At 42.2% G+C, this 14,011-nt stretch overlaps 1 protein-coding gene across 9 annotated transcripts in view; it reads left to right on the forward strand.

The window, feature by feature from the left end:
- Positions 1–14,011, forward strand: part of Atxn2 (ataxin 2) — a 93,988-nt gene that overhangs the window by 66,516 nt on the left and 13,461 nt on the right. For 7 of the 9 annotated variants that reach the window (XM_027414072.2, XM_027414075.2, XM_027414073.2 and 4 more), the window contains 5 exons: positions 1,544–1,848; positions 3,039–3,102; positions 4,113–4,265; positions 4,611–4,677; positions 13,250–13,434. In XM_027414072.2, the coding sequence (XP_027269873.1) occupies positions 1,544–1,848; positions 3,039–3,102; positions 4,113–4,265; positions 4,611–4,677; positions 13,250–13,434 (774 nt within the window). The remainder of the gene's footprint in view (positions 1–1,543; positions 1,849–3,038; positions 3,103–4,112; positions 4,266–4,610; positions 4,678–13,249; positions 13,435–14,011) is intronic. The other 2 variants (XM_027414078.2, XM_027414074.2) reach the window with 1 other exon arrangement.

Consider the following 14,011-nt stretch of genomic DNA (forward strand, 5'->3'; position numbering starts at 1 on the left):
TCTTCTAAGTGCAATAATTTAAAATCACAAGTTTTTTTGTGTTTGTTTGTTTTAAGGCTGCAGGTCATAAATGAGAAGATGCTATCTTCCATTGCAAACCAGCACAGTAGAGCTCACTGCTGTGGTGTCTGTCTGAATGACTGGCTCAGTAGGTTTGTAGTTGAGAGTAGGGGCATGTCAGTACTGTTGTGTTCATGGAAGGTATAATGCACCTGGTGTCCTGAGCTAATTCAGATTCCACTGTGTGAGCAAGTACAGTAATTGTATAAAATTCATTCACTTGTTCATTGATGTTGTTGGTGCTGAGGATTGAACCTAGGGCTGCAACCCCTCTATGTTCCTCTACACCCAGTACCAATGGTAAGAGTCTTCCAATAATGTAATTCCTTCCTGTAATTGCTTCTTACCCTAAGTCAAACTTTCCTGATGTATGCAGAGCCCTTGGTGACTTTCATTCTTCTACACAAAACTTACAGAAACCAAGTTACACTTTAAAGTTCAATCCATTTTTTTTATTATTCTTAACTGTGTATGTGTATCTGTCTGTGTGCTAGAGAATGCAGTTGCCCCCAAAGGCCATGGGTGTGAACATTTTGTAGAGCTGGTTGAGAGCTGCGTGGTGTGGGAATTGGGAAACACACTCTAAGCCACTGAGCAGCCATCTCTCCAGCCCCACTCTTTTTTAGTCTTTAGAGATGGACTAGTTTACATTCCCATCAGCATTGTGTGCTTTTTATATTTTTGGTTGTGAGCCTAGCCTTTAACAGCTGAGCCATCTTTCCAGCCCAGCATTGTGTGCTTTTTTTCCTTCCTTCTGAGACAGAATCTCTGTAGCCCAGAATGGCCCAAAACTGTAAGGAGTTCTGCTGCTGCCTCCCAAGTTCTGAAATTGCAGTCATGAGCCACCATACCCATCTAATGCGAGTGGAAGGTTGGGACATGGGCTCTCTACATAGCCCTCCTGTCCTAGAACTCACTATGTAGATCAAGCTGGCCTAGAATTCACAAACCTGCCTCTGCTTTCTCAGTGCTGCTCAGCCCAGTTCATAATTAAAACTCTTGAGTCCATTCTGTTATTGATGCCTTAAAAAGCCATATTCTGAGCTAGAATTTGGTGGCCTTTACTTCCAGCACTCAGGAACAGAGGAAGGCAGATCTCAGTGAGTTTGACAACAGCCTGGTCTACATAGTGAGTTCCAGAATAACTAGGGCTATATAGAGACAACCGGTCTTTTTGTTGTTGTATTTGTTTTGTTGTTTTTGTTTTTCCGAGACAGGTTTTCTCTGTGGCTTTGGAGGTTGTCCTGGAACTAGCTCTTGTAGACCAGGCTGGTCTCAAACTCACAGAGATCCGCCTGCCTCTGCCTCCCGAGTGATGGGCTTAAAGGCGTGTGCCACCAATGCCCGGCTAACAACCGGTCTTTTTTTAAAAAAGGGGGTGGGTGTTGGGGGCTTATTCTGAAAAACAGAATGCAAAGCCTTATTCAAAGCATTTTGTTGTCTTCTTTGCTTATACTCAAGGGAAATTATTTCTTTTATTTAGTTACAGCCAAGTTCTACACCGGAATCTATGGATCAACTTCTAAGCAAAAATAGAGAGGGAGAAAAGTCTCGAGATTTGATGAAAGACAAAATTGAAGCAAGTGCTAAGGATGCTTTTGTTGACAACAGCAGCAGCAACTGTACCAGTGGCAGCAGCAAGACCAATAGCCCCAGCATCTCCCCTTCTGTGCTGAGTAACTCAGAGCATAAGAGGGGGCCTGAGGTCACATCCCAAGGGGTGCAGACTTCCAGTCCAGCCTGCAAACAAGAGAAGGAGGACCGAGAAGAGAAAAAAGATGCAGCTGAGTGAGTAACCTGGGTTTAGCACATCCTCTATCCAAGTAAAACTTGTTTTAAGTGATTTTTTTCCTTTCCACTCAGAGTTGTCTGCATACTGACAAAGCTTTCAAAGTAGCTGTTACTAAAAATAGCTGGCTTAATAAATCCTAGCTGAATTCAATCACTGAATTCTTAGCATTCTTCCCATTCTAATTTGCACCCGAGTTTGAGGGGTAAGAAAAGCTGCTTCTGTAGAGACACAGAAGTTGAAAGTTAAAGTTGGGAAACCTTGTCTTTGGACTCTTGTTGTGCCTAACCCTGCTGTCTGCAAAGACTGTTTGCTGCTCCAGGTTAGAAAGGAAATACAGTACTTATACCCATACTTGCAAAGCATTTTCTGTGAGAAACAAATGTTATTTAGTATGCACAACTTTATAAAGCTTAATTCTGTACCACTGGCATATTAAAGCAATAGCAAACAACCTAATTGTATTTGAACTTTTAGAATGGCAGGTTGTTGTTAACTGTTTATTCTTGATGTGCTGTTAAAAAAAAATTAGGGCAATAATTTTGCCCAAGGCCTATAATTAAAAATCTTGACACAGTTACTGTTGTGTCCACACATGGATGGTGGCACAGGCTTTGCTGGCACAGCAGTTTGGAAGTTGAAGCAGTGGATCCCAAGTTTGAAGTCAACCTGGGTGCATTGAAAGCTCTATCTTTTAATAACAATACTTAGAAATACTGTGAATTCATATATTAAGCATTGCGATATTCTTAAAATAGGTTTATTTATGTGTGTGTGTCTTGCTTGCATGTCCATCTGAATACCACATGCATGTGGTATCATCAGAGACCAGAAAGATGGTCAGATGTTCTGGAACCAGAGTTACAGTTGGATGACTTGAACCCTAGTCCTGTGAAGGGTAGCCTCTGACTCACAGCCCCATTCAGATGTGCTTCTTTTTTTCAAGGGTATTTTCTATGGGGTTACTGCCTTTGAGTGTGTGGTTTCATTAGTTCAGTTTGTTCTTGTACCAGGACTGTCTGTCAGACTGAGCAGCAGATGTGTTTCACTGAGGGAGACCAACAGCGCTGCACAGAGTCCTTAATCTTAACTTTCAGCAATCCTGGGAAACCTGACCAGTATGACAGAGTTGAAGAAAACATGGATTCCATGCAGGTTTCACTGGCTGTTTTTCTCTCTCCTCAATTAGGCAAGTTAGAAAGTCAACATTGAATCCCAATGCAAAGGAGTTCAACCCTCGTTCCTTTTCTCAGGTAAGTGTATGGCCATTTATAAGTCATTTCTGAAGAGATTTCATTGTGATGAGTCATGGTTTATCTCCTGTGCTCCCATCTAACTAAAACCCAGCTGTGGGATACCATGACAGATTGTTTTTCCTTGTGGGTTGTCACTGTGTGCTGTGCAGCCATTAGGAGAGTGAATGTGAAGAACACTTTACAATGTAAGGTTGCTGATTAGTAAGGCTGCCAGGCTCAAAGATGCCTGTTATTCCACTCATTTCCTTAGGGAGGTACAGTAGTAATCCCAGCAAACAGGAGGCTGGGGCCGAAGGATGATGAGTTTGGCTTGTGTGGGCCACACAGTAAGATCCTGTTTAAAAACACAAAAATGAAAAGAGGGGCTGGGTGTTGGTTGCACATGCCTTTAATCCCAACACTCGGGAGGCAGATGGAGGAGGATCTCTGTGAGTTCGAGGCCAGCCTGGTCTCCAGAGTGACTGCCAGTATAGGCTCCAAAGCTACACAGAGAAATCCTGTCTCGAAAAACAAAAATACAAAAACAAAAATAAAACAAAAAAAGGAGTGAAAAATGGATAGACCTTTGTTGGTTCCTTGTAGTCCAAGCATTTGGGAGGCAGAGGCATGTGGATCTCTGAGTTCAAGGCCAGCCTGACCTAAAGAATGAATTCCAAAACAGCCAGGCCTACATAGAGAAACCCTGTCTCAAAATAAATAAATAAATAAAAACACATACAGAGAGACAGGAGGTAGTGATAGTTCTGGGGAATATACCAACTCTATGCTTACGCCAGTTTCTCTACCACTGAGCTATGTTTACAGCCTATGTTTTCCTTTTTTTAAAAAAAAAAAACCTGGATATTGAATCAGCTTCTTACATGCTAGACTCTAGGTTGTTTTGTCTTTTGAATAAAAGGTGCTAGTTAGAAACAAATCAATAGAAAGATTGGGGAAATTGCTCTAAAGATTGCATTCATAGTTACTTTATACTGTGAAATCGTTGAATTTTATTTCTATTTTTGTAGCCAAAGCCTTCTACTACCCCAACGTCACCACGGCCACAAGCACAACCAAGCCCATCAATGGTGGGTCATCAGCAGCCAGCTCCAGTGTATACTCAGCCTGTTTGTTTTGCACCAAATATGATGTATCCAGTCCCAGTGAGCCCAGGCGTGCAAGTAAGTCGCATGGGTTGGAATTTGCTGGGCCACCATAGTTTATGTTTAGCATGTATATTCTAGATTTGCTAAATCAGTGGACACCTGATGACAGATAGGGCTACAGGGTGGGTGGGTGGGTGGTACGGATTTGGTATATAATTAGCATGTGACTCTGGGTCTTAAGACTGACTTACAGAAAAATGGCTTGCATTTTCTATGGACCAGAATTGTTCTTTTTAGTTGTATTATTTTAATTTTGGATAACTCATAAAGAGTCAGGAAACACGGGCCAGATCACAATAAAAGACAGTGATAGAATACATCATTATATCAATCTAATGATATGTTTTCAATCTCTTAAAGCCTTTATATCCAATTCCTATGACGCCCATGCCGGTGAACCAAGCCAAGACATATAGAGCAGGTAAAGGTGAGAATAACCCTGCCTGTGCTTGCTTTAGTCTGCATGCTGCATGTGTTAAGCACCAGTGTGCAAAGAATAGTTGGGTTCTTCTTGGGGTGGGGGTGGGGTTCAAGACGGGGGTTTCTCTGTGTAACAGCCCTAGCTGTCCTGAAAGTAGCTCTCTAGTCCAGTCTGGCTTCCAACTCCTAGGGATCACCTGCTTATGCTTCTTGGGTGCTAGTATTAAAGGCGTGCACCACCAATTCCCAGTTGGCTTCTGTGAGTTTCTGCCCAAAACTCAAAGGGTGTGTGTTTACTTTTGATGGCCAACCTGAACATCCAGATGATTCTGGTTTTTCAAGACACTTTCTCTGTAGATTTGGAGGCTGTCCTGGAACTTAGTAGACCAGGCTGGCCTTGAACTCACAGAGATCCACCTGTCTCTGCCTCCTGAGTGCTTCAGATGACTTTTGATAGCAGGAATTGAATAGTAACTGTAATTGTGTAAAAAAAAAAAAATTCATATGTGTGTGTGTGTGTGTATGTGCGTGCGTGCATGTACACAAAGAGGTTAAGACAACCCCTGTAGGAGTTCCACCTTGTGGGTTCTGAGGATCAAACGTGGGTCATCAGGCTTGGCCACAAATATCTTTACCCAACCAGCCATCTTGCTACTCCCCCCACCCCACCCCCAATGTGCCTTTGTCCCTCTTGCCCCTCCTCCATTGAAACAGAGTTTCTCTCTCTCTCATTATGTAGCCTTGGCTAGCCTGGAACTTGCTATGTAGACCAGACTTTCCTGGAACACATATAAATCCATTTGTCTCCCAAGTGCTAGGATTAAAGGTACGCACCACCACACCTGGCCTTTTTAAAAATGTATTTTGAGGCCTGGAGAGTTGGATCATTGGTGGTTTGATATTCAGCACTGACATGTTGCCTCACAAACTTGAACTCACTCCAGCCTCAAGGTATCTAATGCCCTCTTCTGGCCTCCATGCATACCAGGTATACACAAAGTATACAGACATACATGCAGGCAGAACACTCATACACATTAAACTATTTTTTAATTTTTGTTTTATGTATATGAATGTTTTGCCTGTGTGTTTGTACTTGCATTGTATGGGTGCATGGAAGCCAAAAAAGTGAAATGGAACCCCTAGGACTGGTGTCAGAGACCGTTGTAAGCTGCCATGTGCATGCTGAGAACTGGACCCTGATCCTCCGTAAGAGCATCAGATACTCTGAACTGATGAGTCTGTTTGATGTTTTCTTCCAAAAGAATTAAGCTTTGAAAATTTTGACCTGGAGTCTGTATTGGAATTTTAGAAGCAATTATTTTGTCTGTAGTTTATTACTGTTTGTGGATTATTTTGTTTGTGGTATCATGATGCATATGTGGCCCTCAGGGCTGTGGCAGGAAGATCTTGAGTTTCAGAATAGCTCAGGATGCCAAGTTAAGGTCATCTCCAAACAGTAAGATGACAAAGATGAACAAGAGTTGTCATGGAGTAGAAAGTCATTAGGGACTAGCCTTCATCCTTCATTCAGTTCCTGTGGGTAACAAGATTTTGTCATATTCATGTTTATTTATTTATTGCTGCTGTTACTGAAGATTGAAAGTAAATCCAATTATGATGGCACCAATTACTCAGAGGGTTTTGTGTGCTCTAAAGCTTATGCAATTTCCTTAAGCAGCCAGGGCACCCACCACCTTGCCTTTCCTTAATTTATGTAATTGTTTATTTTTAATCTAGTAAATAGTAGTTCCTGGTAACCTTATATAATCCAGCTGGTCCTGGTGGAGTCAAGCATGTACTTCTATAGCTGACTTGTTTTGGAAATGGGTCACAGTATCATCAGGTTACTGCATGTTATTACACTTCTGTAATTCCCTGCCCTTCCCCTCTTGCTTTTATTTGAAACTGCTAGTAATGTAGTATGCCCACCTAGGTTTCCTATTCTCTGGTCACTGGTGACTGGCAGAATCAATGCTTTCCTTAGGGAGGAAGCACATGTTTCATGTCAGTGTCTGGCCCCACATACGGTACTAACACCCACCCAGCTCCCCAGCTCCCCAGCTCCTCCAGCCCCTCCCACTGTAAGTATTCCCACTTGTTCTAATTAGCTGTGCATTGGTTCTTCACATCACTTAGTCTGTTCTTAGCTCTGAAGGTACAGTGTATATTTGAAGCATGTGAGGAGAGAGAGATTTAGCAGAGATCTGATTCCTCTGAACCTGTGTGCAGAGTTTCTGTGCAGTAGTTTGCATCATGGCCTTGATTGCCACTTGTAGTGCAAAGTAAGAGCCTGTTCCCAGGAAGCGTTGTGCTGTGTGAAATGGAGCTTCTGAATGCATAGGGGTTCTTGTCCATTACTTGGTGGAGTCATCCTGTACAGACCTGGGCAATGCTAGTCCTTAACCTCAGATACTTCCATACAAAGATGAAGACAAACTTTGCCTCAGTTTTCAGAAAAAAAGAAACTGCACACTCAGTTCTACCTCCCACTGTGCCCACTTCTGTGAGTGTGTAACTCCTTCTCCTTTATTAGTTGGATTATTGGAGTAACTGTCCTTTTTTTTTTTTTAATTAATATTTTGTTACCAGGTGTGGTGACACACTGCCTTTAAAACTAGCACATGGGAGGCAGAGACGGGTGAATCTTTGAGTTCGAGGCCAGTCTGGTCCACAGAGCAAGTTCCTGGATGGCCAAGGATACATAGAGAAGCCCTGTCTCAAAAGAGGGCACCCCCCAAGGAATTAATATTGATATTTCCAACTAAGAATAACCTTGTAATTTTTAAAATTTTAATCTTTATTTTTGTTTTATGTGTATGGGTGTTTTGTCTACATGTACGTCTCTGTACTTTATGTATGTTGTACCTGCAGAAGCCAGAAGAAGGCATCAGATCCCCTTGGGACTGGAGTTACTGGTAGTTGTGAGCTGTCATGTGGGTGCTGGGGATCTAACCCAAGTCCTCTGGAAGGGTAACCATTATCATAACCACTGTAAAATGTTTACTGAGACATGCATAAGGTCAAAAAACAGTGCTCACCATTCACCTGGTTTGGCAGGGCATCTCTGTTTGTCTGCTGTGCTAGATGAAATCCCATATACCTGTGCTTCACATATAGTTATGTGGACTTGGTGTTTACTAAGCCCTGTACACTTGGCAAAGCAAGTGCTTTACCCTCTGAGCTTCTCATTACCCCTTAGTTTCTTAACTGAGACCTTGAGCGCTGAAGGATATCAAATGTTGACCTGTTGTGACAAGTGATCACAATGCTTTATTATGTTCCACATAATGAGCCACATGTTTATTATGTTCCTCTTTTTTTTTTTTCCACTGACACAAGCTTTTGGCTTTAGGATGTTTTTGTGTGCGCGCGTGCACACACACACACACACACACACACACACACACACACACACACACACACACACACACACACACACACACACACACACACACACACACACACACGGATTTATTAGTGTGGCTTCCAGACTGTGATCTAGGTAGTCAAACAAAGCTGTCTCCCGAGAGAAAGATAAGTTGTTTAATCCATGAGACCAGATGGCTCTGCAGTCCCAGAGGACCTGGAGCAACTGGTCTTCAGTCTGTTGGAATTCAGAAGTAGATTCTTATACCAGAGAGGGAGTGCTTCAGCAAAAGGACAGATGAAATTTGCCATTGAGAGTGATGGCAGGCAGGCACAAAGCAGGGCCTTCTTCAGGTCCTTTATGTAGGCTGCGACATACAGGGACAGAGACAGACTGGACCTAGTGTGGGCTTTTGAAACCTCAAAATCCACCAACAGTGAAATTCCCCCTCCACCAAAGACTTACCTCCCAATCATTCCCAAACCAAACACCAACTGGGGACCAAGCATCTAAATACATGAGCTTATGGGGCCATTCTCATTCAAACCACCACACTAACTGAAAGAGGGGAAGCACCCAGCTAAGTCAGAACTTAATTTCTTTGTAGTGCAAGCAAAATAAATAACCACCATCTTTTTGAGACAAGTCTCTCAATGAACCTAGAACTATAATTTGGCTACAGTGACTGGCCAGTAAGCCTGGCTCCATTTCTAGAATTATAGGTATGTGCCACACCCAGCTTTTTCCATTGTGCTGTAGATCTGGTATCAGGTCTTATTGTTTGCACAACAGGTACTTTGTGGACCAAGCCACTTCCCTACATTCTTTTTAGTTTTTGAGATAGTCTCACAAAGTGTACACTGGTTATGAACTAGCTGTGAAGTCTAAAATGACCTTGAACTTCTGCTCCTTCTGTCTCTACTTTTCAAGTCCTGGGATTATGGTTGGTCAGCACTAGACCCAATTTAGATTTTCTCTATGATGAAATCTTCTGGGGTGTGCGTGCACGTTGTGTGTGTGCGCGTGCGTGGGTCCATTCTTTTTATTTACCCATTAGTAATATGCCCAACATGGGTGCTGGGAACTGAACTTGGGTCCCTTCAAAAGAACAGTAGAACTCTTAACTTCTGAGTTATTTTTTCAGATCCCAAAATTGTGTGTGTGTGTGTGTGTGTGTGTGTGTGTGTGTGTGTGTGTGTGTGTGTGTGTTGGTGCATGCGCAGTTGCTTGAAGAGGCTAAAAGAAGGTGTCAGATTCTATTGAGCTGGAGGTTTTTCGAGACAGGGTTTCTCTGTGTAGCTTTGGAGCCTATCCTGGAATTCACTCTGTAGACCAGGCTAGCCTCGAACTCACAGAGATCTGCCTGCCTCTGCCTCCCGAGTGCTGGGATTAAAGTCATGTATCACCAACACCCAACAAGTGTTGTTGTTTTTTTTTTTTTTCCCTAAACATTTTTAAAAATTTTATTTTATTTGCATTGGTGTTTGCTTGCATGTATATCTGTGTGAGGGTATCTGATCTTGGAATTATAGACAGTTGTTAGCTGTCACATGGTGCTGGGAATTGAACCTGAGTCCTGGAAGAGCCATTACTGAGCCATCTTTCCAGTCCCCAACAAGTGGTTTCCTTTTTTTTTTTTTTTTGGATAGAGTCTCACAGACATCACTGTTTTAACCACAAACCTTTCCATCTCTCCACCCCACCCCCAGTTTATTTATTTTACTTTCTTGTTGGTTTTTCTGTATAACAGCCCTAACTGTCCTGGAACTAGCTCTGTAAACCAAGTTGGCCTCAAACTCACAGAGATCTGCCTGCCTCTGCCTCCTGAGTGCTGGGATTAAAGGTGTGTGCTACCATCGACCAGCTATTTTACTTTTTAAAAATTCATTTTCATGTAGTTGTTTCCCTGTTCATATGTATGTACACCAAGATCTGGAGAGGATATTGGATCTCCTGGAAGTGCGTTGAATGTAGCTGTGAGCTGCCGTGTTGTGTTGTTTCTGTTTGGAAGCAGCACACTGCTGACCCTGAGTCTTCTCCCTGCCCCTGCTCATAGTTTTAATTACTGCTTTTGCCTCATGTTTTTTTACCCTTGGTGTCTTTTGTAAGTTGGATGAGTGCATTGCTTAAATTCTTTCTGCATCTGAATCTTGCTGATCGAATCCTTGTGTAGTGTTTGTTTAAAGGAGTCTTTTGTGCCTTACAACCCTGGAAACTGGCATTACTACATAATAGTAATTTCGGGACAAAGCTGGGGAAATGTCACACACACACACACACACACACACACAGTCAGTATTTCTGACAATTGAGCCCAGGGCTCATGTATGGTAATCAAAGCACAGAGAGGGAGAGAGGGAAGGGAGAGGAGAAAAGAATCATTGAAGTTGTCCAGGATAGACTTGCTCTCTACCTCAGTGTTCCAGGAAGCCTGGAACTAACACAGGCATCCTTCCTCAGCCTCTCAAAGTGCTGCAAACACAGGCAGTAAAGCTTGTTTTTTTTTTCCCCCAATCTGTGTTGTGTTACAAATGGTGTATGTTCTTTCAGTGAAGGTGTGTCATGTCACCTCTCATTGTGATGAACAGTAACTGTGTTGATGACACACCCCTATAATCCTAACACTTGGGAAACTGAGGCAGAAGGATCAAAAACTCAAGGTCATCTTGAGCTACATGAGACCCTTTAACTCCCTCCCTTTTGTTTTTTGCATGCCACATGCATCCTGTAGTTACTTCCTGTGTGTTGTAGCTACCATTTGATAACCTGTTGTAGTCCCAGATCCAGTCATTCACTAGAACTTGTGAGGTGATGATGGTACTAATGTCATCTGTCTTGGATTTTTAGCTGAAACTTGTGTTGCAAAGCTTTACCTCATTAGACTTGTGGGTTATCCTGAGGAAAAATGAAGTGCAGGTTCAGACATACTTGCCAATGCCCTTTTTTGTTTTGTTTTGTTTTCCTTTTTTTGTTTGTTTGGGTTTTTTGTTTTGTTTTGTTTTGTTTTTCCAAGACAGGGTTTCTCTGTGTAGCAGCCCTGGCTGTCCTGGAACTCACTCTGTAGACCAGACTGGCCTCGAACTCACAGAGATTCACCTGCTTCTGCCTCACAAGTGTTGGAATTAAAGATGTGCACCACCTCTGCCCAGCACCAGTGCCTATTTTAAGCTGTCTCCAAAGATTTTAAATTAAAAAAAAAAAAAAAAAAAAAAAAATGTTGTGTGCTTTGGGAATTTTATACATGTTTTTCCAGCTAGCATTTTTACTAGACTCTCAGTAAAGTTAGAAATTAACCTGGAGGAGATTGTCTATCTTCCTGGAGTTAAAAACCCAAGAGTAACTTGTTCTGTGTAGAAATGAAGGATCTCAGCAGCATTCCCTCAGTTACTGCCTCTAAACTGTTCTGGAAACATCACCAGTTTGTGTCTTCTTAGAATTTAGGAAATCCTTCAAACGCAGCTGTCTCTGCCTGTTTGTTTACTATATCCTTAATGGTACTGGCTGCTACTATTGAGCAAACTGAAGTGCTGGACAAAGGTATTTCTAATAACTTTCAAATATACCAAGTGCTGGCTGATAAAAATTCCACAAACCATACAAAGCTATTTTTTTCTTGCATGGCAATGAGTCTTTGCATAAAACTACCTCAATTTCTCCTCGCCGTAAATCACATTTATATTTTATGCATCCCAAGAGACTGGTGGATTTATGTTTGAAAATATGACAGCAGAGAATTAACATAAAGTAGATCACACACATACCTCTGTTTTGTTTAAGACAGAGTCATGAGTCTACTCTGGCCTCTAGTTCTCTGTGTAGCCTTGGCTGTCCTGGATCTCTCACTCTGTAGACCAAACAAAGTCACAGAGATCCGCCTACCTCTACCTTCCATGTGCTGGGATTAAAGGCATGCACCACCACCAGCAGCCTTGTATTCCTTTGTATAGTAGGGAGAAATCACTAGACCCTAGTAGTAGTGTTTCCCTTAACGTGATTATGATGACTAAGTAGATCTCCAGATACTGGCACGTGGTCTCTTTTGGGCAAAATTTTTCCTAATTAAAACCCACTGGCATGAGTTTAAGTGTGGTCCATGTAATGCATATACATTCAATTTTGTAGAAACCACTACAGCCAAGAAAATAGAACATCTTTTGTGGGGGTTGAGTATACATTTTATTTTATTTTTTAAGGCACCTTTTAACATGGGCATTGTCAGTATTATGTTGGGGAAAATTTGTTACATTGCTTTCTTCTGTTTTCAAGTTTTCTTTCTAAATAGATAAAATATATATCAACAGTAGTCATTAAATTTCAGCCAACATTTTAAAATATATAAAATAATAAATACATAGACATTAATAGTTGTAATTCTGTTGAACCAGTAACAAGGCATGTTATATGTTCTTGGTGCCACACCACTCATGAGGTATGGAGTTCCTCCCCTCAGTCAGTCAGCATGACACCAGAGACAGATGTGACACAACTGATAAGCATTTGTAGGAGGAAAAGCTAATTCATGGCATGTTCGTGAGCACTACACAGAGACCCTCTTGTCTTTGCCTCCTGGGTGCTGGATTAAAGGTGTGCCCAGCTCTTACCTGACATTTATCTAGAAGAGCAACCTTTGTAGGAATATGGAAGACACACAGGGGAGAGAAATGTTATTAGAAATCTGTACTTGGTGGAGTGATTGATGTTGGATGAAACATGGAGACGTGGGCTAGGGGTGTAGCTCATTGGTGGGGCCCTTGTTTAGCATTCCAGAGGTCCTAAGCTTTATGGCTCTGACAAAATAAAACAGGTTGAAAGGGAAGAAGTAGTAGGTGTTGGATTTGTATTGGCTTTTTGCCATCATTGTTTTTCTTCTGAAATGAACCTTTCATGCCTTTCTTAAAACACATGATAAAATATGGAGTATCAGATACTCCCTGTGGTCCCCCCCTCCCCCCATCCTGATACTATGTCTTATCTTAGAAATGAAAGCCAAGTGAAGGGAAGATCACTTGACCTGGTGAACTCTGAAGAGTGAGTCACATTTTTGAGGCTGAGAGTAGAAGTCTAGAGTGGCTGGGGGTGGGTGGGAGCTGTTTGAGAGGCAGGGTCAGAGTCAGATCACACGGAAGGAACCTTGTAGACCACACAAGTACATGCATTGTGCTGAGGAGGTTTCATTTCCTAGTAATCTGTTTCTTTTTCTTCCTTGCAGTACCAAATATGCCCCAGCAGCGACAAGACCAGCATCATCAAAGCACCATGATGCACCCCGCCTCAGCGGCAGGTCCACCCATTGTAGCCACCCCACCCGCTTATTCCACTCAGTACGTTGCCTACAGCCCTCAGCAGTTTCCCAGTCAGCCTCTAGTTCAGCATGTGCCGCATTATCAGTCTCAGGTAAGGCCAGGAGGGCCTCCCTCATTGTAACTCCTTAGAGAAACATCTCATTCCAGCTGTTCATATAGTTAGGTGGTGGGTGCTTTGGGGCTTTGTTTTATGGTATTAGATAGTTAAGGAAATGGGGCCTTTTAAATATTTATCTCTGCAAGTTACAATTAAAATAATTTTTTTAATATCTTTTTTTTTTTTAAGATTTTGTTTATTATGTGTACAACATTCTGCTTCCATATATATCTGCACACCAGAAGAGGGCATCAGGTCTCATAACGGATGGTTGTGAGCCACCATGTGGTTGCTGGGAATTGAACTCAGGACCTCTGGAAGAGCCATCTCTCTAGCCCCCTAAAATAATTTTTTTTTTTTTAGATTTTTATTTTATGTGTATGATTGTGTTGCCTGCATGTATAAATGTGAACCACATTCATGACTGGTACACTGGAAGCCAGGTGGGGAGGTGGCTTGTGATGCTCTTGCACAAGAGGACAAAGGTTCAGTGTCCAACACCCATTTCTGGTGGCTCACCACCACCTGTAACTATTTCAGAGGTCTAAGCCGGGCGTTGGTGGCGCACGCC

This window comes from Cricetulus griseus, chromosome 4 (genome assembly GCF_003668045.3).
Source record: "Cricetulus griseus strain 17A/GY chromosome 4, alternate assembly CriGri-PICRH-1.0, whole genome shotgun sequence".
Taxonomy (NCBI): Eukaryota; Metazoa; Chordata; class Mammalia; order Rodentia; family Cricetidae; genus Cricetulus; species Cricetulus griseus.